The sequence below is a fragment of the Taurulus bubalis genome, assembly GCF_910589615.1.
Source record: "Taurulus bubalis genome assembly, chromosome: 7".
Taxonomy (NCBI): Eukaryota; Metazoa; Chordata; class Actinopteri; order Perciformes; family Cottidae; genus Taurulus; species Taurulus bubalis.
This window is the reverse complement of record NC_136595.1, coordinates 15,271,072-15,297,361: the sequence shown is the minus strand read 5'-3', so window position 1 is coordinate 15,297,361 and position 26,290 is coordinate 15,271,072. Positions and strand designations below refer to the sequence as shown.

At 39.3% G+C, this 26,290-nt stretch overlaps 2 protein-coding genes across 2 annotated transcripts in view; both read right to left on the bottom strand.

Annotated features, from left to right (window-relative positions):
- The window catches only part of kdm4b (lysine (K)-specific demethylase 4B), a gene marked incomplete at its 3' end in the record, with an annotated part of 51,124 nt that extends 37,292 nt beyond the window's left edge, over positions 1-13,832 (bottom strand). Inside the window, exons 1-5 of the mRNA XM_079221131.1 lie at positions 13,750-13,832; positions 10,265-10,693; positions 9,467-9,642; positions 8,552-8,666; positions 8,045-8,238 (exon numbers count right to left, since the gene is read on the bottom strand). Coding sequence (XP_079077257.1) covers positions 8,045-8,238; positions 8,552-8,666; positions 9,467-9,642; positions 10,265-10,666 — 887 coding nt within the window. The 5' untranslated portion in view covers positions 10,667-10,693; positions 13,750-13,832. The remainder of the gene's footprint in view (positions 1-8,044; positions 8,239-8,551; positions 8,667-9,466; positions 9,643-10,264; positions 10,694-13,749) is intronic.
- A 2,699-nt stretch (positions 13,833-16,531) lies between these two features.
- uhrf1 (ubiquitin-like with PHD and ring finger domains 1) lies at positions 16,532-24,797 on the bottom strand (the record flags this gene model as incomplete). The annotated part of the gene is made up of 16 exons (XM_079220425.1): positions 16,532-16,678; positions 17,050-17,148; positions 17,621-17,769; positions 18,004-18,106; positions 18,484-18,621; positions 18,856-19,018; positions 19,123-19,229; positions 19,593-19,697; positions 19,834-19,941; positions 20,242-20,365; positions 20,614-20,800; positions 21,005-21,120; positions 21,252-21,467; positions 22,610-22,761; positions 24,023-24,289; positions 24,645-24,797. The coding sequence occupies 16 exons, from the start codon at positions 24,795-24,797 to the stop codon at positions 16,532-16,534; spliced, it is 2,334 nt and encodes a 777-aa protein (XP_079076551.1).
- Positions 24,798-26,290: the final 1,493 nt, after the last annotated feature.

Sequence of the window (26,290 nt, the reverse complement as noted above, 5' to 3'; positions counted from 1 at the left end):
AGATGCAGCCTCCTCCAATATTTATTATTCCAGCCTGGATTTACACAAGTATCAGAGGCTCGGACTAAAGTCCTTCATTCGGTTTTGGAGCAAGTGAATGACATTTGACTTGGAACAACAAATGTCTTGAAATTCAAGTTATTATCTGGTTGTAACTGTTGTAAATTGCTTATTTTAGTGAATAAACATGCCGCCTACTGTGACTTTGTCCTAGCTTTAAGACCATAATTATCATTCTCTATATACATTTTGAATTTTTGCATTAAATAGTAATGAACCAGGTTATCAGATCAGAGTAGTAATAACTTCTGAGTCCGACCGGGGTGCATTTCAAATTACACGAAAACTTGCCGTCAACTTAAACAAAGCCTTGGGTGTTACTTTTTAACTAAACCACGGTTAGTTCCAATTTCATAATGTAGTTATGCAACAAGCCTACTTGTGCGTGCCAATATGAGCAAATATTGCACTCAGACTGTGTCTCCACATGGATCACTGTGTCTTATTTACGTTTGATACAGTATCAGTATCTTAGAAACTCAAAAATGACCCAACAGCACCACACAAACTGTCCTGGACAATTACATTTAGAAGATAAGTCATAAATAACTTTTATGTCATACTGTGCGCACCATTGTTATAGCAATGTGGCTCAAAACACATTTTCAGACTCGAGTAGACTCAATTCGCACAGCACTCATCTTAGTGGTGTTAGATCTGTTATGTGGAACTTGGCTATTCCAGAAGGACAAAACAAGGTGGGCCTTACGTCACGAATGTAGTGTTAGCGAGGTTAAACACGTACCTCTGTTCTCAAGGTGAAATTAATATTGATCTTCACATCTCACTCTTGGTAAGACAGTAAATAAGTACATTTCCTAAAATGTCAGCGTATCACTTTAAAAAGATGCTTGTGTCTTCGGGGTAATCACATTGTAAAGTTTTCTGTGTAGATTTGCTCCTATTTCATCACTCAGATGATCCTTCTATCCCAGTATCAAACTAAACAAATCAGTCGATCAGCATGTCTCCTCCTGCTTCCTCCCTCCTAAGGCCATGGTTGCCATGGCAGCAACACGTCTGTCATACCGGCAGCAAAGAGAGAAATGCACACATAAAACAACACACCAAATTGTAGGATTGAAATGTTTCACCTGTCTGAGAGAGTATGATTTATCTATGGCGGGGTAGCATTGCCGGCAGGTGGAATTAAGCGGCCATGACAGCTTAATGTGTGTTTTACACACATGCTATAGCACATGTAGCCTTGCTTAACGTGTGTTTTACACACATGCTACAGCATGGTTAACGTGTGTTTTACACATTAAGCATGCCTACATGTACTGCAGACATGCTACAGCACATTTAGGCACAATCTTCTTTTGGTCCATTCACGGCAACATGCGTGAAGAGGAACACTAATTGTTGATGCCCTTAAATCAGGGGTGGCCACACTTTTTTGGCTCGAGAGCTACTTTTAAAATGACAGTCAAAAAGATCTACCTACATTAATAATGGTAAATACCTATTTATATATATACATATATATATATATATACATATATATATATATATATATATATATATATATATATATATATATATATATATATATATATATATATATATATATATACACACACACACACACACACATACATACATATATATATATATATATATATATATATATATATATATATATATATATATATATATATATATATATACACACCGAGCATACTTTATATTTACAATATTGGCGTACCTTGCATAACTGCATGAACCCTCATGACACAATACAATTCTGACGGCTGATCCGTGCGCATCTGGTCATTACATTTTACTCTGACTTCACTGAATGGAACCAACAGGGTTGCATAGTCCTGACAGTAGCTGCTGGTAGCCAGCCTTAGGCAGACTTCCAAATGGTCATCAGTCATGGTGGAACTGTGTTTGGACTTAATATTGGTATAATATTATCATAGTCGGCCTTCTCCAGATGCGCACGGAACAGCCGTCTTTGAAGAGCTCTCGCTCGAACAGAACAGGCGATCTTCGTTGCCACATCCATGATCTCTTTCATGTTTAGCATATTAGCGCATAATGCTTGTCGGTGTATTATGCAGTGGTAAATAAGGAAGTCGGGAAAAACATCGTCCTCCGTGCACTTGTCAATAAATCCATTCAAGCTGCCAAACATTGCGGGCGCACCGTCCGCGGTGATTGACAATAATAGGTTTGTTCGAGATGAGCCAGTTCTGCACAGAATCGATCAATGCATGCCGGTTAGATTTGTGTCCGACTTGATCCCGACTTGATCTGACATCATGCACACATAGTCAACGTTATTCTCACAAGAGCAAGGGGGCCACCGATTTCAGAACCAGGCGTCACAGTAGCTCTCTACCGACTGTGGCGCAGTGCATGATGGGAAACGCCTGGCTGTCGCCACCTCAGAGAGCTGATTGTCTCTTAGATCTGACAGCAAACACCTATTGTAGAAAATCCTTATTTTATGTGTAGCTGTAATACTTAACGCTTGATTGTTGACTATTAGTCTCATGTTTAATCTAAAAACATATCTTGTGTGGTTGATAATACAAAATCCTATTTATACAACACACATCAAAACCAGTAGCAATGAATTTCACAGGCAGACATAAAAAGAACAAAGGATGCCGCTACATGCATATTTCTCCATAAATATATATTTATAAACACATAAATAAATAGGAATAAATCCAAACATGATCCGTCAGCTGAAAACTGTCCGACTTGACCACAGTTTTTTGACTCCGCCCCATGCTGCTCCCGCCTTTTCCCGTCTGGATTACAGGCGAGGCGCAGCTCTTTCGAACGAGCCTAATCTGCATACTGGGAGCTGCGTTTGTTTTGTTTTTTTAAATGGCATGCGATCTACCCACACTACCGTCGCGATCGACTGGTAGATCGCGATCGACGTAATGGGCACCCCTGCCTTAAATAGTGACAAACAAGTTTCTCTTGTTTAACATTTATCATTCGGACAACTACATACAATTCTACATACAGCTGAGATTGCCTGCCTGCACACAGAAGCTGGTGGCTAGCAACCAGCTAGCAGCCAGCTAACGGTGCAAACAGCGCTAAAAACGGCAAGCGTGGTGGGAGGCTTCTGCAACAACTAATAATAATACTACCGTCATACATGAGTGCAACGTCACACACACTTTGACCAGAGGTATACTCTTGGCAGCAGATCTCAGACCCTATTGGAGCAAACTTGAAAAATAATAAAATCAATTACAAACAAGTACTACAAGTCAAAGCCCAGAACACCCCACCAAACATCCAAACTTCAGTTACAACCCAACTAATGCTATATGCAGATCTTCAGCTCTGCGTTTCTCGCCGCTGAGACAAGAACAATTGAGAATGGTTCTAAACCTTTGGACTACAGAGGATGGATTCATAATGAAGTTGGGAAGCTGCAGCTGGGGTACACTTCAAAATATCCCTTTCAATTCTCTTTCAGCCTTTACCTGACTCTCCCTCACATGCTCTGAGGCTAATCTTTTATCTGACAGCAGATCCTCTGCTGTGTGTTGGAGTAGAAGGGTGATTGAGAGGGTTTCAGCAATGGAAATAAAGAGAAAACGAGTGATCGAGGGATAAAGACAAGGAGAAAGTGACAGACTGCTCAGGCTGAGATCTTTTACATGCTCGCCAGTGTGTGTGTGTGTGTGTGTGTGTGTGTGTGTGTGTGTGTGTGTGTGTGTGTGTGTGTGTGTGTGTAGCAGTCGTGGTCGGACTTTGATGGGAGTTGAGTTGCGGGGGGAATGAACTTAATTTCACAAACGGCTGCACTACGAGAGGAAGAGAGTGTGTGTTTTAAGGGGGCATGCTCTGTTTAACAGCATGTAATTACCCCACCACACACAAGTGTAAAAGTGAAAATGATTCAATTTCAGAAAAATGAGAATGGGATGGCTTGGCAAGCGCTGAGAGAATGACAGGGGGGAGAACCAAACCAAGCGAGAGAATTAAAAGAAAACGAGGAAAAGAGAAAAGAAAGCACAGAAATGAACGATGGGCATCCATCCATCCATCTCAAACTAAATTAATCTTAATATAGATGATGGTATGGGAAACATAAGTGGAGGTATAAAGAATGTTAATATGCATTATTTTGTTGGCAAACTGCAGACTCAGCATGGGCAGTTTTAAGCTTTAAAAAAAAGGCAGTATGACATAAATAAATAATTTGTCTCATTTCAATAAGAGAGAAATATGCACAATTGCTTGTAAATATCAATAACTTCATTTGATTATTTTGCTCTTGCTTCAAACTTCTATATACCAGTACCTACATACCTACATACCAGTGGTGCATAGCCGTAACAACTGTTGTCGCTCTTCAGCAGGCAGTAACATGTATTGTTCACAGCTCACCACTGAGGGCGCAGCAGTCGGAGCTACTTACGTGTCATGGTTATAACTTTAGAACAACAATTAATAACCCACAACTAACGCTCTTTAACAGGGTAAAACAACACGACACAACAGTTTGTGACAAACAATTTGGAACACTAATAATTGTACATTTATTAAATTACACTGCCGAACTACATGCTGGGTACAGCTCGCACACTATTACAACAGGAAGAAACTCCATCGCTACATAAAAAATAAAAAAAAACAGGAAAAGACAGACCCTTCCGGGTTGTTTTTTTTTCCCCCTACATTCCCGTGGGTCCTAAGTCCCTCCAGTTTATCTTCCTAATGCCGTAGTCACACCAAAAGAGTTGCACATTTTTGCAACGCTTTTTCGCCTGAGTTTACTTGCTCGACTTTATGTGGTTAATTCACTTTTACACTTTTTCGTAACTTTTTCGTCTGAATGAAGCCGCTTCCAGCGCTCCTTCAGCGGACCAGCAGCAGTTTGATTCAGTAACGGCAGGACAGCGGTGATGCCGGGTGGAGCTTCTCAACGTCGATTGGCTTTCGCAACTCCGCGTCGGGCGAATTATTCGCTGGAGTTGAAATATTTCAACGCCAGCGAAAAAGGCGAAAAAGCAGATTTTCGCAAACATTCGCGTCTGTGCATTGCTTTAACATGTAATCTGGTCGCGGGAATATTTCGCAACTCTTTTGGTGTGAACACGGCATAACACCTTCTGTGGGTGTATCCCAAGTCTCTTAATTGCATGTCTTGTCTCCGTGCATGGAGAGACGCAAGGAAACCATCCGAGGAGAAAAAATGTTGGAATGGAAATATGTTTTAAAAGAGACATGAGACGTCCTTTCCTCTGAAGCCTCACGTGAAGCTACGCCGGTTTCTGATCACAGCTGGATCAGCTGTCAGTCAGCTTTAACAGCTGACGGCGTTTGCGTCTGTACACACGATCAGTGTAACAGTCGTTTTCTGGTCCGGACCATTTTTAACAAACATTCCAATAAAAATTATTGCATATTTTCAGTTGATTTAATGGTGTTAAACTACTGCTTATATTAATAAAGAAACAGCTACCATCAGTGTCAGAGTGGGGATGCTTTCCTTGTAGTCTGTTACTGTTTAACAAACTGCATTGAGCATTTGTATATGCGTGTGGTATTTATACACAGTGTGTGGTATTTCTACTGTGTTCTTTGTCCTGCTTATACTCGCAGGATCAATTTCTACCGGCGGAATGAGTCTTCTTATTAATTATTTATGTCGTTATGTTTTGAAACTCTGATTGTGACATAAAATAACCCACTATATGATTATGGTTTCTCTTCCATGTTGTACCACGTAATAAAGGTTATTGAAGGAAACAACAGATAAAATCTTTTTTATAAATGAAGAAAGTTGTTTGTGGTCCTTTGTTCAGACAACAATGAACATATGAATGAAACAAATCTAATATATAACTTGGGTTTACTCTGTGATCCGTCTCCACTCTGGTATGAAACTCCAGCGATCACTCCGATCACTGCAGCGTCCAATCGAATAACTGATGAACAGCGAGGGGGCGTGTCAAGTGTTAAAACACTTTCTGGAAGCTCGCTCTCGTGGCTCCTCGATCATGGTGCCTCCGAGATCCCTAATCCCAGAATAAGAGCTTTGGGACGGCCGTCAATATGGCGGCGCAGAACCAGTTCTGGTTCAATCGAGGAGACGACAATTAAGAGACTTGGGATGCACCCCATGTACCAACGTACAAACAGCCGTTTACCGCTCGCTGGCCAGTTGTGAGCGAGTTGTGAGCAAGTTGGCCAGCGAGCGGTGAACAACGAGTGGCTTTTCAGTTGGCCGGCGGTCCTTTTCGGCGTCAATGAATGTGTTTACACCAAAAAAATAAAAATCGTACAAAATACCGTGATATGCATTTTTGGCCATACCACCCAGCCCTAGTTGACAGCAAGTTATAATGAAACCTTCCCGTTCTCAGTCAGAGGTGTGAAAACGGGACAGCTAGACGATTTTAATGAGAGCTCACATCACATAGAGGGGAACTGGTCACACACACACACACACACACACACACACACACACACACACACACACACACACACACACGAGAGGGGGGAAGTTGGAGGGATACATACTGTGACAAAAAAGAAGACAGATGAGACAACAAACAGAGAAACACACAACTATATTTCTGAATGCTTCAAGGCTGGGTTGGCACTGCTCACCCTCTGCAGTACCAAAGATGGAAACAATGTAGAGGTAAAATAAAAAAAGAATATATAAAAAAGGAACAGAAAACACTCCCAAGAAAATCAAGAGGCAGAAAGAGAAGGGAAAAAAAATGTATTTTTCTGCAGGTACCAAGGACCGCCAGACAGAAACAGTAGGAAATATAATAATGATGCACAGAATAGAAAGCCAAAAAGCTCACAGCTATACATACACAGCTGCAACCAATGCTTTGCGCTTGCCCAGCCACAAGTTACAAATTTCACAACACGCAAAATTCAGGTCATGATATATTGTTTTTCTTTTGTTCAACATTCAAAGAACAAATCAAAGTGGTTTGATGGGAAAACAAAGAGGAAAACATGTTCCTACAAAATAACAGCTGGAAATGATAGAAGAGATGATGAACAAACCTAATATCGAAAAAGTCAAAACCCATTTGAAAGCAAAAGCATGTCGAGCACAATCAAATATCTCAAACTTTTGTCATTTGCCAAATAAGGAATCCTCAGAAGGTAAAATAACCAATCAATATTGTGAGCACAACAAAGCCTATTCAAAAGTAGCACAACAAGTCGTATGAGAGTCTAAAGCAGAGATTTCGTAGTATCTAAGGCTTGCTGCTCCTGAAAAACTAGAAATACCGCTTCGCAGTTGTTTGCCTCCGCCAACCTGTCAAGTTGCAGTTTACATCAGTTTATGTACAAAATATCATCATTTCCTTATTTGATGCCATGTGACATTTGTGTGAAATTGTCAATCAGCATATGAATTCTTGTATTGGCCAAAATGTTTTTTTGTGAGGTCACAGTGACCTTTGACCACCAAATTCTAGTCAGTTCATCCAATCAAAGTAGATGTTTGTGCTAGATGTAATGATATTCCCTCAAAGCGTTCTTGAGATAACGCGTTCCTAAGAATGAGGTCACAGTGACCTTGACACGTTAATGGACAGTGTTTTTATAAACATATCAGTATTTGGCACAAGTGTATTGATAACATCAAACGGAAATAAAACAAGACATTGCTGTATCTTTATTTTAACCCACCCTTAGTATGGAGAAGTTACTATTTAAATATTATAACTTACAATATAAAGTCAAGTAATATATTTTGCAAGGTCTCTTGTGCAATAGTTTTTTAATAAAAACAATGGGATATCAACAGTGGATTTGTTGATCATAATCGGTGATTGAATTTAGTCAGGGATCAGAAATAGACTGAGAAAACCTCATCAGAGCACAACCCAAAAGTGTCTCTGGCTATGCTGAAGCCTCCACTTAGCTATATACGCAGAATGTTGCTGCTGATATCTAAAGTATAGCCTCCATTGTTGGTACAGAATTTAAGTAATATTATAATTAAAAAGGGACTGACCAGGACTTTGACTGTCCAAAGTGCAGGTAGTTGATGCTGTAGAGATCCATGTCCTCAGTGTGCCAGGCAAATGTAGTCTTCCACATGCCAAAGTACAGGTAGGGAGTGTTGACACCCTCGATGACGATGCCGCACTCCTGCTCCACCATATCCAGCAGTGTGTTGAGATGGCCAATGTTCCACTCTTGAATGTCCTGAACGGAGACAGACATTTTTTATAAAATATATAAATACAAATTTGCTTCATTGTGGTGCATTAATTAAATCACAATGTGTTTTTACTTTAGTTCCCAGGTCATCTAACAATATTTGTAAACCAGCAATTCTGATAAATCTCAATTAAAAAAAGGTACACTGTTGTTCAAAACAGTTAAATTACTGATGTAGTCTCTTTGTTCTCATTTCACTGAATAACAGTCTGAATTAATAACCCTGATCAAAGTATCTAGCAGAAGACATATTAGCCCCAGCACTTACACACTTCTTGGGAACACACACAAGCCTCACCTCATCATAGATGGATCCACTGACATCAGCCCCATAAATGGGTGACACGAATGTCAGGTTCTTCCAGTACTTCCTCTCCAGGTCGTCAAAGTCTTTGTGCCGGGGTGTGCAGTACCTGAAAACGGCACAGGAGTCATATGATGAGCAGTGAATTGGGAGACAGCTTTTCAACAAAATTCATGTCAACAAGCATCCAGCAATATGAGCAATCAGTGTTTAATCACTAACATGTCACTCGTTAGCTACTTCATTAGGGGCCACAGGTGCCATCTAAAAAAACTCATCCATACAGGCAGAATTAGATTCTGCTGCAGCAAAACAATTTGATACTGTTAATAAGAGACAGAAATCATCCAAATAACGTCAACTCCTTAACAGCCCAAATTAAAAATCATGTGGACAATGTCACTGTTTCTATATGAAATAGATCAATATTATCGTTTCATATTATTATTATTTTACATTCCCATTCATAGACAAAACCCAAAATAAATATAGATAAGGTTTTACTACTGCCTTCATGCAATGTCCTTTAGACATTATATGACCACTAGAGGGCAGAAAAGACACCAAAACAAACCTACAGTAACAAGGCTTTTCAGAGTGCCTATAGTCTTTTGATGTTCTGTTGGTCTCCAACTTTGAATCAGTAGATTTTACACTGCTCAACAGAAAACAACCTACTCTCATTTAAACGAATCAGAACAATTCTCCTTTGAGAGACTCATTGTCAGGAATGTATGTTTTAAACTATTGGCTGGAATATTACTTTTTCATTTTCACAGCCATATTGATAAACCAATGGTCCTTAGACATTATGCTTACATTTTATTTTATTAAAACACAAGGCTGAGTGTTCCTACAAATATAAAAAGAGCATGCACGTTTATAAATGAGGCCTCTGGATCGACTTACTTCTTGCTGTTGGCCAGCTTGCGGTACTCGCTCACGGTCATAGACTTTTTCTGAATGTTGTACTGGGTGAATAGACCCGACTGTCCAGTCACCACCTGCATGATGGGAGCTGGAATGACCATGTCCTCGATGGTATCGTAGGACTTCCGAGGCTTCCAGCCCTCCGGAGGAATCACCTGGTGAACGACACAGATTGATAGAATTTATATTTACATTCAGTAAGCTGACATTCAAATTGGGTACTTTAAGATGACCTGTAGCCACATGCAGCTAAATCTTTAAAACAGCCCATCCAATCTTTATTGGACTCTATTTGGGCGGGACATTCAATTCTTACTTAATTCAACTGCATTAACTTTGATACTCATAATTATCTGTTCAATATTTGACTGAACCTTAATTTGCGACAACTTAACATAGTATAAATTGTCAACCATTTGCAGATTTCAGCTCCTTGAATAAAAAAAATACACGAATATAAGTACATAACATAAAATAGTTTGAGTTATTTGGTTGTTAATGAACAAAATATACACTCATACACGGGTCATTTTGACCCTAAGACAATGGTAGGGTAAGGAACTTTGAATAGTCATTTGTCAATATTGGTTGATAAGACGTCAATAAATCATTTTAGATAGAAGCTTGGCAATGGAAGATAAAATAGGATAGGAATGGTAGCTGCTGATGGGATTGAACATGTAATGAAATAATTAGACCTCAATGTAAGAGGACTGTGAAGGACTACATCAAATATGCGAGTGTATGTGTAAAAGAGTGCACGTGTGCCGTCTTCACCTTTGCGAGGCCAGCACGGTGAGCTCCTTGAGTCTCCATGTAGACGATGTATTTGGCGAAGTCTTTGAACTCCTCCACAGTGGGCCGGAAGGTCATGATCTTGCAGCTGGGGTTCTTAGCGCTGACTGGCAGCAGGGGGACAGGGGGCAGCCCAGAACCTGGAGCAAGGACTGGGGTAGCGTCTGGGTCTGTAGGAAGAGCCTGGGTGAGATCTGGAGCAGCATCATGTTCCGAGGTCACCGCTGTGTCTGGGATTTCAGCTATTGCTGGCACCTCGGTGGGAATCCGGTCTTGGGCTGCACTAGAGCTGAGAGCAGGAGTAGAGGCTGTGGCGGTGTCGGGGGGTGATGTTGGGGCCGGCTGAGGAGCCGGCACCGTGTCCATGGGCATGGCGGTAGCCATCGGGTCTGTTAAGGGTTGCAGGTAAACCTGGAGGGGAAAACATGGGCAATCAGGGCATATTCAGACCATCCCAGCGTATTTTACACTGCCAGGAGCAGAGTGCAGGGTTGCTTTATTAATTGAAATAATCCAACTTTTTCCAAAATGAAAACACGACATGGGTAGATTTTTAGGAGCCAACCAGGCTGACAAAGTGACGGCCAGGATGAACAGTTAGTGATCTTACAAAATAAATAAATCAGGATCCAACAAACCACATCCAGCACCATAGCTGGCTGTAATTAACTGTACTGAATTGCTATCAGATTGCTCCAGACACATTCTAGTGGAACAGCTCATCCATCACTCAAAGCTGCAATTAAGCTTTACAAATGCATATTGTCAAGTTTTTGTATCATGAATTATTGGTATACTGGCCCAATATAATAAAAACAATGGCCTCAAGTCCCCAAACATGTTAAACTTAGCCAAATTGACCACCAGAGAAAAACATTTATGAAATTATACACATTTTCCCAATGTGGCACTAAAAAAAGAAGTATCTCATCTTAGAAAACAAAGACAAACTGATGTACTCTGGTTTACTACTGCATGACTAAAGTTTGCGAGATTGTTTTAATTGATATATTTTACTAGGTATTTGTTTTGAATAAGTCATGAATAAATTGAGTTTTGTTACTCTCATCTCTGTCATCTACTAAAACTCTTGACAAATCAGGAAAACTTTAAAACTCTGTCTCACAGGACATTTCGATCCATAGTCCTAGTAATGATGTTACTGGCAACGAGTGCTTGCTAACTGTGTGAACAGGCGCTTTAAACAAACTGCCCTTAAGTTTGTGTTTGACAAACATGTGACCCTAAGCACAACAAACTCCACCCCGATATCTCCAAGACCATCTGAAAGAGAGTGACCTCTAGAACAGAGACTTCCCTACAGCAAACAACAATAGCTACATTTCAGATCTGTAACAATTAGTCAGTTGATCCATTATCCAATCAAAATTATATATTTCTTGGTTTTATATTATAATAAACTGGATATCTTTGAGTTTTGGTCCTTGTATATATATATATATATATATATATATATATATATATATATATATATATATATATATATATATATATATATATACACACACACACACACACAAGGACCAAAACTCAAACTGTGTGTGTATATATATATACATATATACACACACACACACACACACACACACACACACACACACACACACACACACACACACAAATAGAGTAAAAATAGTAAAAACAAAAATATAGTTCCGAAAAAGGTTCCAGAAAGAAATGAAGAAAAAACAAATGACTGCAGGTAAAATTGGTTGTTAAATATGCTTTAAAGAACGAGACATGTAAATATGAAGTATCATTGATATTGGCGAAAAGCTGTCTGTATTTTGGATTGCAATTAATACTGGGGAGGGGGAAAAAATATTCAGACATATTCCATAATGAAGACCAACTCAGCAAACTGTATTTTAAAAACTCAACTTAGATGTGTGCTATGTTAATAATTGCTTCGTGGTTCTGTTTGGCATCTCGGTCAGCAGGCTCTTCTTTTCCAGATGTAACATTTCAGGATATTTTAAATGTGAAATTGAGTGAAATTGTTGAAATATTTTCTTTTGACATGACACAGCAGCATATATAATGTATGGTTCTTATTTGAATACCTTTCCCCCTACTTTATGAAATAAAAAATGTGCCCATTTGGTAGAATGTGAAATAAAAAAAATGCTTGCTCAGCTTTAGTCAGGAAAAAATTCAGCACTCTGTTTTCCTGAATCCGTTCAAATGAAAAATAACATACTAGTTTAAAATATACAGAATGAAAAAGCAGCCCATTTTGTAAGATTTGCACTCAGGATGTGTATTTAGGAATAGGCAATTCATTTGTTATATGCATCAAAATAAGAAAATTATTGTATGATATTTCAATCTCATCAACATGCTCTACATGTATGGCAGCCCTGGATCGGCTTGATCCAGCAAGTATTAATCTAAGATGATAATTATCAATAATGTTAATATGCCATAGATGTGCCACTTTCAGTGTTTCATCACATCTGAACATATATTTAGATAAAGTAATTGCATAAACAAATACTGTGACTGCATCACTGCATGGAGCTTCTCTGTGAGCAACGCAAATGGAGACAATTCAACACGTAATTTGCATCAATGCAGAGACACCCTGTTGCGCAGGAAACGTGAGCTTTGAATGACACAGTTCGATGTCAAGCAAACATCAGCTATATGTTGCTGAATGTAATGTATGATCGACTTCAACACAACACTATTACTGTTCAGTGACTGATGCATACATGTCTTGCATAATAACTGGTGGTCTTAAAAACTAGAATTTACAACACTTCACTCGCCCCAACATTTTTGTAACGTGTCACAAGCATGGACCGGGCCCTCTTTCAACCAGTACTGATCTATATAGAGTGAGCCATGGCAGGCCACATGACCCCCAGCTGTCTAACCACAACAAAAAGGGCCTACACGGCCCCTTTAACTCTATATGGGCCTGAAACTTGTTTCAATATTGCAGCACACTGCCCTCCTTACCAAGCTGAGATGCAAATATTCATACACAGCATTTGTTAAAATACAAGTTCATTCATATCTCTGACTCGAAGAGAGTAAAACGCCACTGCTCAAATGAAGTTGGTGAAGGTGCTGCTGCTGCTGTGGGCGACTCTGCACAACCAGCTTTACCTGTTAGCATTTCATCGAAGTCAGCAAACAAAAAAACGTAGCTGGCGCCCTTCAAAATGAGGAAAATGTGGAACTCACATTAACCTTCAATGCCGCCTTCCAAGATTTTAGACATAAGCAAAATCAACTGTTATTATCAACCACACTGCTCACGTTTACACCGTTTGTGTATTCTTAGCTAACGCTGGTTAGCCACTAGCTCGGAAGCTACTTCCATATCTTCGTTTAGAAAAAACAAAACAACGCGACGACAACCACCACACAAAACCATTACACGAGAATACGATCTTCACGATTGTAAAAAAAAGTGTTTCCCGTTTTATAAATATTACCTGCTGCTGCAATGTTTTGTCCCGTACTTGTTTTAATCAATCGATTTGGTTTCGTTTTGTAGAAATTCTCTGGATGGATTTTCCTCTAGCATTAGCTAGCACAGGCTACTCCGAGTCACGCCCACCTCAGAAAGTAAGCCTCGCAATTGGTGAAATCACCCAAATGATGGGTTGCTTCTTCACAAACCCAAGAATATGGTTGGTCTAATCGGTTAATAGACACACAAATCAACCAATGAAAATAGATACACGTTACTACTCATCTCTGTGCTCGTACATATCCGACGTGCACGCCTCAGGTCGTTAACTAAACGCAACGATCCACTAACCATGATAATAACAATAATAATATCAGGACAATTAAACACATTTAACCAATATTGTTATGATGCCTGAATAATTTTGAAATGTTTGTCCAAAACAGTGTTCATCGAGCTTGGTGGTTGAGTGACTTTCTATCTTTACAATAAGTATTTCACTTTTTTTAAAGTTAAAATGGATAATTGTGGAACTCTAGTCTTCGTATCCTCGTCAGCGCTAAACGGATGTATTGTGACTACTGACCAACCTGGAGACCACTGTGGCCGTTGTACCTGCAGGTGTTGAGGTGGGCGTGGCATAGGGTCATCAGATGAGTGGGAACACCTGAGTTAATTAGCAGCAGTGGCAACACATGGGCCTTGTGTGCCAGCCCACTCTGTTAAAAGGCCCTCTGGTCTCAGTTGGTGGGTCTCTGTCCTGAGACAACCATTTGGCTCTTTGTTAAAGATTATAGTTAGTCTCTACACCATTACATACACTTTCCACTCACCGCCACTGCTGAAACTATTGACTCCACACACCAGATTGCTAGATTAAGTTGTGTTTTGTACTACCTAAATTAAATAAATCATTTTTGTTAACTAGGTTGTGTATCTCACTTTGTTTTTTTAAACATCATTTGAGGTCATACATCTTCAGGATTATATACATTTTTAATCAATTCAATGCCCCCCCAAAAAAAACAGGCACAAAAATATAATTTCAACTTCTTTTTATTGAATAACACTGAAAATGTATTGACAATTTTTTGCACCAAAAGTGTGCAAGCAATTTTAAAACTACATATCAAAACTAAAAAAGGGACTACAAATTATACAATTTCAGAAAATATACATTTCCCAGTCTATCCAAATATTTGTCTCTCCACCAAAACTCAAAGTGCTGGCATGTAGACAGTCACACACTGCTGTTGAAATTCAACAACAAAAACTCAAAGGCAACGGCAAAAGTAGTCAATAACAAATTCGGGTAATTTAGTTGATTCAATATAAAATTTCAGGAGCAGTGTGTGGAATTTCCTTAACATATCTCGATGCAAGCATCTTCTGTTTTTAAATAAGGTCAGGCATTACAAGTGACCACAAGAGACAAACATTTGTGAACAGCGCCCTCCCCCCCTCCCAAAGATGGCAGTAATGGATTATAAAAGATGAAAAAGTACAAATTGAAATTTTAGAAAAAAGTACAAAAAGTTTCTAGACTCAGTTAGATTTGGGTGTCAGAGACTATGTCTAAAGATCTAAATAGATGGGAGTCCTACATTACACTCTTGGTTAAGCACTTTTGTTTCTTTGGACTTTAACAAAAGGTAAACTTTTCAAAAGAGGGAAAATGTAAATCTTCACCACAGTATGTTTAGCTTTCAAGGTTGTATCAAATTCATAGTTACATCCAAACAAATCTCACAAACTTAATATACAGGTATAAAGTTACTGTATGAACATATTTAAGGAACGAATACACTAGTTAGAAAATCCAACCACGTTTGAGAACACTGTTCCCCAACAAGACACTTCCTCTCAGAGTGCTCAAGAGCAGAAAAACATGTTCAGCTTGTGCGTTTATGTCAGATATCATCTCAACTGTATGGAGCAGCTTTGTTCCCTTGCCACATTGGTGCAATTTTAATCATCTGATCATGTCACGACAAATGGAAAACGTCACATTTGGTTTGGAAGTCTGTCAAGGCTATATTATGTTGATAGTTTGTCCATTTGTGTCTAGTTTGTCTATTGGACCCTAAGAGATTATAGAAGTCAAGTAGAGAAGAGAAAATAGCTACAGGAGACGCATACTAACACTTTCACACAGGACACGGTGTGCACTACCCTCACTGGAGTTTAGCGCACATCTTCTGAAAATCTGTCGCGTCACTGTGCAAACCATTGGAAATAATGGGTTTCAGAGCACAGCAGCTGCATTCTGTGCAAAAGGCCCTTGGCAGGGTCTTCCAGGTAAAATGTGAGTAAACCAATTAAAACCCCAGATTACACAATCTGATTTTTTTTAAACCAAAATACCAACCACAACCAAGCCAACGGCATAACAGATAAGATCCAGATTCTAATAAAAGCGTTAAAAAGAACATCCAAACAAGTTGCGAACGGCTAAACCCCTTTAGACTCAACATTCTCTTAAATGCTCAACATGGAGGGATTTGATTAAAACATTTTACAATATGGATAACATTAGCATTAATTAATGGAACAAAATAAAACGCTGGTTCCCGGTGTAAGGTATTAACGGAGTAATGGTACAGTCACGAAGGAATTTTCAATTATTCTAACTACACATCATGGCAGATCCAAGATGAAAACGGTAGCATTGAAGTCCACAAAAATTGTAGTTTTATAGTCATAAAAATATATTAAGAGAAACTGATTCTTTATTGCCTCTACTGAAAATTCCCCTTACAGTTTACATCGCGATTCCTCAAGGACTGAGCGGGCAGAACCAATGATCATCGCCCACTGCTGTACCCTGGGAAAAACTGATTTAGAATATCTTGCAGAGGTTTGTTGACGGTCATCGGGTAGTTTTTGCCCATGTCGTGCCTGCAGGCCGGGCAGGTGTACACATCTGCTCTGAAGGACCGCTGGAGGCATTCCTGTGGGTAAAAGAAAAGCTTTCACTTAAGGCACAACATTACATTTGAACACATAATATTATAAGTTACCATTACCCAACAGTTTTACAGAATAGAACTTGAACCCAACGTATTTCAAGTCAATGCAACCTCCCCAGTACTGTGCATGACACCCCTAGTCTAAAAGCTTAAAGCGCATCTCTTAAATCATTTTCTTTAAAAAGATGATAAGTCCACAGCAGTACATTGCTTTGCTCAAGTGCAATAACATCCAATAAGACGGGAGTGTTCTCACTGTAACTAATACACCGACTATGAATAAGTACCTCATACATGCCTCACCAAATCAAAAAGACTCAAACAATAAAGCAATTTGAGACAATGTTTCTTACCCTGCAAACATTGTGTTGGCACTCTGTGGTAACAGGCTGATAGACCACTTCTTGGCAGCAAATGCAGAGAAAAATTTCTTCAACTTTGTTCAAGAATTTCTGCAGAAAGAAAACATTAAACATGTGAAACGGCTTTACAAATGGCTCTATGACGAACACGAGGTTTAAAGAAGTTCGGCTGCTTTTTGTACCGATAGACAAAGCTTTCTGCCATATCATAAGCGCGAGAGTATTCCTGAGAATCTCAGTTATCAGTTGCAAAACTTAGTTAACAAACTCCTCTGTTGCTTTTAAACAAAATCCAACAAACAAGCCAAACTCTTCATTCATACTAGCCAATTTCAGTTCAGCAATGAATCCACACCATTGTGATGTTTTTCCCTGGCATTTAAACTGGTTATGCTGTAGCTTCTATTCAACTCTACACCACTCAATCGCCACAAATCATACATTTCGTCAGTGTCACAGGCTCGTTCAATACGAGCCAGGCCTGTGCTGGAAATAACAGTTTCCCCAAAAAAGCATTTTGAAATCCTGCTGGTGACTTTACCAAATACACAGCCACACTCACCGGTCCAAGAGACAGTGACTCCATGGCTTCATCCCACACCCTCTTGTTTGTCTTGTCATCCTTGATGAGGGATTTCTGCTCCTGGGTAAGTTTGTACAATTCTACCTTACTTTTCTTCGGAGTCTTGCCTGGTGGGGATTTTGCGGTATCTGTTCAGGAAAAAGAAATTACTACAGAGTTGTTGAGTATAAAAGGTAGCCTACGATAATTGACAGGAGAAACATCATTGCTAATCTGCAATTGGAAATTATGAATCACTTCTACTGAAAATCTCTCTATGCAACCAGTGATACAATCTACTAATGCACGGCTCTGGGGTGATTTGTAATGGCAGATCATACAGAAGTAAAAACACAAATAAAACAAAAACACACAGAACTTACCGCTGCCCTGAGATTTTCTCTTCCTCTTTACTTTGCTGGGTGTCGCCGCCTCTTCCTCCACTTCATTTTTGTTCTCCTTCTCTTTCTGATAGCCAGCAGGATACTATAATAAAATGTTGTACATTTAATTAAAGTTATGCTGAAAGAAAATCAGTTCAAAGTACAGCTATAATGTGGCGTTTAGACATTTTTATCAAAGTATTTTTATACTTTAATTGAATTATAAAGGAGTTGAGGATTTGCTTGTAAAACAAGGCCATTATTTACTAAAGTCATTGTAGCATTCTACACACAAAGTTAAGTAAACTGATGAAAAATGTAAAAGTAAATGATAAGGAACTTTCTGCTGTCAAGTTTATTCCATTTGAATTGGGAGCTGATCACATCTCACCACCATGTATGTATACATCCCAAATAAACTTGGACCTTTTGAATATAAAAAACCCTCTGGTACAATGTAGCCTGAATGATCAGCTCTACCTGCATGGTGAGACCGAGCTTCTTGATGCGTTCCTTGCCATCTCTGGTCCATGGAGCCGGCTCATCATCATCACGCCTGAGCAGATACCGCCAGACCAAGAAGCCAGACTTGCCCTTGGCTGGCCAGTACTTTGCCACCTGAAGGAAGTCAATGACACAAAGTACTACTCTTTAGATACTCAAAGTCACAAGATTATTCATCATGCATGTTGAGTGGAGTTGATCTCTTACTGGTGTTTCAATTCTGGTGAGGCAAACCAATTCCATCCATTTATTAATTTTAAAAACACCTCATGTAAAACAGGTTGCATAATTGTTGCGTGTATCAGCCAGTTTGATAACTACAGAAACATGTCCACTGTTCCCTCATACCTTATATATTCCATCATATCTGTTTCCTTCCTCAGGGGAGTATTTACTGTGCTTGCGGCCCTTGCAGCTGCGCACAACTCTCACTGATTTTCCTTGCTTCCAGCTCTTGGACTCCGCTCCATTTTTGTCGTTGACAGGGACGTTGCAGTTGAGAGCCACCGCCCTGGTGAGAACCAGCGTAAACAATTAAGATGTGCAAAATTTTACAAGTTACAAAAGCTGTTAGTTAAAAAGGAAGTTAAAATACATTGTCATTTTGTGTCATACCGGTTCATGTGGGTAAGTGTCTGATCACACGATTGCTCAGCAGTCCTCTTGTTTCCAGAAAGATCTCGTCCCCCAGAGCCAGTGTAAGTGAACTCATTACCATCATCCTACAATGCAAGACGCAGCACATATTTTTTTATTAGTGTGTGTGTGTGTGTGTGTGTATATATATATATATAGAAAAACATATATAAATAAATATATACAGTATATATACACATATATATATATATATATATATATATATATATATATATATATATATATATATATATATATATATATATATATATATATATATATATATATATATATACATACATATACACACATACATATACATACATAAAACTACAAAAGGTGTAGCAGCAGAATTGAATTCAAAACGTATGGATTTCATATCGCACAGACTTTTGACATTACTTAAGCCCCTTTATTTGGCAAATTTTAACAAAGAAAAAAAAGCATACCACGTCATCCTCATATCCTCCTGCCAGCACCAGAGAGAAGGCACCATCGTTACTCCTGCCGTGAATCCCAGCTACATGAGGCCGGTGAACGCCAGATTCACTGACCTGGGAAAGAAAAAGAATTTAAACATTATTGGTGGCCGCAGGAAGAAATTATCACAAAACCTCGCTATGGTTTGTACTCTACGCATGTTGCAAACATTTGACAGCATTAATTCAACTCTCCAGTTGAGCGACTGACCTGCACTCTGAATTTCCACAGGGAGCCGACGGGGACACCGGGAATTGGTCCATAATGGTTGGACGGGACGATTGTGCACTGCTTGGTTCGACCAACACAGGCCATTCCCTGGAGAGGGAGTAAATAGTTAGAATAGTGGAGTATAGTATTGTAGGCAGTTGCCTACAAGGGTATAGAGCTTGTAAGCGGATATTTCTCACAATATACTGTATATATTATACTACAGTGATTTTTGGTAAAGAAAACGTTGTACAAGGTTTTGTACGTTTTGTATTTTTTTTAAGCACCAAAAATTATGTTATTTTTCAAAACTAGACAGAAATGGTGTAAACTTGACTTATCCCAATTATAAAGATCTCACATACGATTTGCACATCCACGCAAGATTCTCTGTCTGGCAGCACTCACCTTGCCCCAGTCCCTCTGGCTGGAGGAGCTGGCAGAAGCCATCTTAGATTTCTTCTTGCTTTCCTTTAGCTTCTCTCCAGCCAACACAACCTCACTGGCATCATTACGGCAACCTGGGCAATACCTAAGAGAGTATGACATGCAGAGTAAAGGTCAAGCACAACAAATGAATAACACAAGTGAAGACCAAAAGAACGACCCCATGTCACAAAGTAAATGTGGGTGGTTGGCTAGGCGATAAACAAAACAGACTCTGGTTCAGTGTTTTGATTCAGCAAAACAGCTGTGACACACCTTCACTTAACAGCTGGACAACGATATAAATAGATGTATGATTGTGAATTGTGGAGTTTTGCATTGGATCCTACTGACCAGTCCTCATCTTCAGGGATGGTGGTGAGCGGAGGGTTCAGGCAGTATGTGTGAAAGGCCATGTCACATTCATCACACAGCAACTGTTTGTCAGGATCCTGCTTGATGCCGCAGATATGGCAGTTACACCACTGACAGTTTTTCTTGGGATCATCCTTACAATGCTTGCACTCTGGTCCATTTGATCCTGGAGAATACAGATATTGAAAATGCAGATTAATGATATAGAATACATCATTAATTAAATAAGGAGGGGCAAGTTTAATATGCACCAATGCACATCAACTGTTAAATACAATATTCAAAACCCCGATGATTCACAAATCAGTCGACAAAGTCAATAGCTACGAACACGCATTTTCGGAATTTGAAATGTTAATCTTGAACCTACTTTTTAACGGACTCTCGGATCCAGCTGGGGCGTCACCCAGAGAACCAGGCTCCTCGATTTTATAGATTTCAGTCAGGAACATGATCCGGCAATCATTAAGAGAGTCACCAGCATCACTGCCAAAGAAGAAACCAACTGTCAGTCGCATGCAGCAGGTTGAGGAGATATGCGACTGGTGGCAGTTCCCCACTATGTGCACAACAACAGAATGCAGTAACCAAAGCTTTACCTGCATCAAAGTTCTTACCCAAGGATAATCTTGGCGTAGATCTCTCGCACGGTGCGCGTCTCCCTCTTCTTCTGGATCTCAGCGTCGTACCAGTAACCCCGCTCTTTGGGGTCATCTGGGTTGTAGTTGACCATTAGGACCATTCCGGGCTCCAGCTGGTGCCACTGGTACACCGTACGGGCCCGCGGGCGAACATCCTTAACCAGCAACTGAATGATTCCGTTCTCTGGGTAGCTGCGATAGCAAATGTGAAACCATATCAGTTTGCAGTTCAGAGGCAAGCCACACACCATCACAGGTGCTTCCTACACTGCTGCAGGGGCGTGCCCAGTGAATCAAAAATGTTTGAATTGTGAGGAGCAACTGCTGGTGCACTCAGAGGAAAGTTCCCCAAACACTAAAATACAACACAAACACTTTTCAGGGATGGCAAAGAAACATACTGTTATTTTAACTAATGAAAGCGCACAAGTCATGTTGCCTAGCTGGTGATGGGGTTTGTTGGTTTAAATTAGTACGGTGTCTTCTTGTCCAAACTGCTTCCAGCTAGCATTGTCTTTCTTCACATATTTACACTATATTTGACAGTAAAGAAAACATTTGTATTGTAGAGTGTCCCATCTCCCTGAACAAGACCATCTTGTCATATCAGAGTATCATAGCAAGCAAACCAACTTTGGGCTTGACCCTGAATGTCAAAATGAAAAACCATCAGAGCCGGTTAGTCCGGCTATCTTATCTCAATGTAAAAATCTCTTCTGTATTGGACCCTTTCCAGCTAACAAACTATTATATTACCAAAAAACAATTTCAACAGTCCTGAAGTAAGTGAAAACTGCTTTCTTAACTGCATCATTTTACCTTGTTATCCTAATCTATCGTGGTTAGTTGCATAAAACACTTCAAACTTACCATGATGTGTAAAATTAAATCTTTTCAGATGTAGGTTTGGCGGGAAACTTTAATTGATAGTCGTTTGAAAATTATGCTTTCATAGAAAATGTATACAACTGCAAGAGATAATTATGGCCCGTTTAAAGGACTAGCACTAAGCAGTTTATAATACATAATTAAAACTATTAATGCCAAAAAGAAAAATCAATTAAAATACAATAATTTAAATTCTAATCATTTTAATTGTTTATTTTTATGTCATTGTTTGTTTTTAATGCAACTAATCACTATAGATGACAAAGTAAAGTGCTAAAGTTGACAATTACAATAGGTATTTCAGTTCACTAGCTTTTGGCCCATTAGAAATATTCTGATTACTAATAGTGAAAACTGTAAAACCGTGAAGTTTCTTTCGAGAATAATGATATTCAAATTTCATAGAGATATCCTTAACCTTGCTTAAATGAAAAAAATCCTCTTACTCTTCATATTTAACATGGTACAGAATCTCCTCTGCTGACTGCGCCTCAGCAGCCTCTTCTTTAGGAGTCTTTGTGGTCTTAGTAACATTCACGATCTGGGCCTCAAACCAAGCCCCCATGTTCAAGTCCCTTGCATCCACCAGCTCATTGATCTTAAAGAAAAAGAAAAGAAAGATCTTCAGAGACATTGTACTACTTGTTTTCAGCGTATTTAGTAACAACCCCAAAACAAATCTCATTAAGTGTTCTGTGAATGTTCCCAAAAATTAGATTGTTCAGTTTGTTATTGCAAAATGGCTCGCCTTAACTTCTCTTGTCGAGCCTTTATCCTTACATATACAGAATGGAAAATACAATGTAAAACTATACATTTTCACAATGTCTGCAAGAATTTAGGTGAAGAAAAAGAGACTGGCTTAAACACATTCCAGCAACTACACCACCACTTTATGCAAATCAACTACATTTGTATATTCATGCAAAGTGTTCACCAAATGAACAGCCATCTCAGTTTGGTTGGTCGGGAGTTGAAATGCGCAATGAAGCGAACCAGCAGCGAGTTTATAGAAGTACGACAGGATTGCACAGAGTTGTGTTTTGATACGTCAATTATTATTATTGTGGTCATTCACAAAAAACTCATTACTCTACACTATCATGGACACACGCAACTAGAAAAAACCTGTAGTTTGCCCAATGTGTTCTGACAACCTTGGAAATCAGGAATGGACATAGCTGTTCTTAAGAGACACACTGCCATGCCATAGCTGCATCCCCGAGTAATACTAGATTATTTGCACCATTTGGACACAAAAGCGCACAATAACATCGACAGAGCACAAGCTGTACCCAGCATGCCGTTCAGCAGTGTAACATTTGATATTGTAGCAGTTTAGGAAATGTGTCTTTTCTTCGAGTGAAAGCAGCTGGTGGATTTAAAAAAAGTTTGTCTTTTTAAAAACATTCATTTAGTAATTGCACTACTCGTACAAAAGCAAGTAACGTAAAAAGAATTAAATAATACGCATTCACTTATGGTTATCCATTTTTGTTGTCTCTTCCTCATACACACTATCGATAGACAATAGGCCAAACAGAGTGTTACTACACTATGTACCTTTTAAGTTAAATTGAATATGCCAGTAGAAGAGGTAGCTAACTTTTAACCAACAGCAGCCACATAAGCTAGTACTAGCTAGCACTACTCCAGATGCAATAGAGTGCCCAACTTTTTTCCAGACCTATTGCAAATTCTATCATATGCATTTGTATGCCGACAGGCGCTAATTTCCAACCCTGTAGTAGTATGTGACGTAGAGAAATATCAGATTCCCACCTTCCCACAAAGCAAAAGTAACATGCAAACACAAAATATAAAAAACATTCAACTATCGTAACAGCTTTAAAACAAACCTTGTAAAATCCGAACCCTGGATCGACGAGCTCTGTGGTGTTCGTCTGGGCAGAGGTGCCGGCGGCCTGAACTTCTACCTCCCCGTGAGTTGAGCTCTTGTCAGACTCACTTTGGGTTGAGCCACAACCAGAATCAGAGTCAGAAAGCTCGGCTTCCTTGTCTTTGCTTTTGATGACATCAACAGCAGACATTTTCGGCCTAACAAGCAGCTGTACTATGTCATTTAGACCAACGTTGTAGTCGAATATGGTATGGCCATCCTCCATCTGAAAAACAAAAATATGACACTGTTAAAAAAAAAATAAAGAGAGAAAGGCAGCAGCACTAAATATTTTGTTTTAGTTGTCCTTAATTTTTTCTTCTGGTTTCTGCTCACTCATATGAAAAGACACTTTGTCATTGCAGGAGCCTTGTATTTATCACATGCTTTAAACATTTTTTTGTTATTTATGCATTCTTTGCTTCGTTCATGAGGAACTAACGGCGATATCATGAATGAGCTACGACCATCCCCCACATACCTCCTATACTGTTACGTTTTAAGTTCTAAACATTTTCACACAAATACCACGAAAAGCATCAAGGACATCTCTGACCTACATTTGAACCATGCTGCCTCACCTGCTTGCCACGGTAGAAGAGCCTCTGCCGTTCTGGCTCCACCTTGAAGAGCTCTGCGACTTTGAGACGCAGGTCATCCACCTTGGTGAGTTTCGACAGGGAATCCACCCGGTGGGTTTCCTTCCCATCCATTGTGCGCACCTGAATCCACATTGCAGCTGCCCTGTGTCAACAGCCAAAGCATGACCCTTTAAGCAATCAGTCTTGTGTAATGAATCATTTCATTTGGTCGCCTCCAGCATGTTGCATACACAAGCGAGCCAGTATTGTAAAACTCCAATAGGCTGAGCAGCAGGGGTGAAAAAAAAATAAAAATAAAAACAGCACAGTATCACTTTGTGTGCCGATATAGTATCGATACACGGAAGCCAAGTATCAATCTTTTATGTAATAAATTATAAACTTTTTGGTCCTAGAATAATAAAATCAAGGAGAAATCGGAGAAAGAAATGAGAACTGCGCCGTCCGTGTTTAAATCAAACGTCTGGACTTCCTGTCACTCATAGCATCGCTGTTCGCACAGCTGTTGCACGGCGCACAGGACAACATGCACGACACTGGTCAGTTTTTCCCATTTTTCTGCAAAAAAGGTAATAAATCTCAATATATTGCAATACTCAATGTATCGCAGTATCGTGATAATATCTTATCGTGGGACCTCTGGTGATTCCCACCCCTACTGAGCAGCAACAAGCGGCGAAGGCTATTCATTTGTGTTCACTTGCATTTGTATCCAAATGCATCCACTGAAACGACTCTTCAAAAAGGGATGGCAAAACATGCACTAAAAAGTGTTGATCAACCTTTGACAAATAACCACTATGGCCTTGTCTGATAAGATATGGTTTTGTCTGTCATCAATCCCAATTATTTATTATCCCAATTTTTTGCATTTTCTGCTGGAAAACACAGAGATGTGTAGTTTGTTTTCAAATTAAATTAGTTTCCCTACAACATAAAGCATAGATTTGGCCTGATAATTGCACAACTTAACATGATTATTAAAACTCCAAATTATTATTATTTATCTTGATGAAGGATTTAGCCAAGATTCATGATTTATTTGCATGCAATAACTGAATGCCAATATTATCTGAGGCCGTTTAGACAATGCTACGTGTGACTTGCTGGGTGGCCATCATAATTTTGATGTTTTAAAAATGATGAACTTTTGGGATTCCCATGGAAATTCAACTTGCTCCTAATGCTTACGCTCTGTTGCATTTACTTGTTCTTTTCAGTTTGTGTGTATATTGTTTTCTTGGGAACCATGTCAAAGACACATTTCTGTATATCCTTGTAATGGACAATAAAGATGTACGGATAATGGAACTGCAAATTGTGACTGCAAAGCCCATTTTCCCACTGAGCTGGCCACATTTTTAATGATTCTTTTCCTACCCTCCAATCTACACAAAGGCATTCATGTTTACACCCTGGATTGTTTCTCTTTGAGAGCATTTTTTTAGATACCGTCAAGCATGAAGTTCCTGCCAATTCCATCATAGGCGTTTTTTTATTATCGTCTAAAATAAATAAATTGTAGTTAAAGAGAGAACTAAATTGATCCCAGCAGCGAATAGGAATACGTCAATCCTTGACCCGTGTATTGTACTGAGCTGTCACTTCAACAGCATATCAGAAAG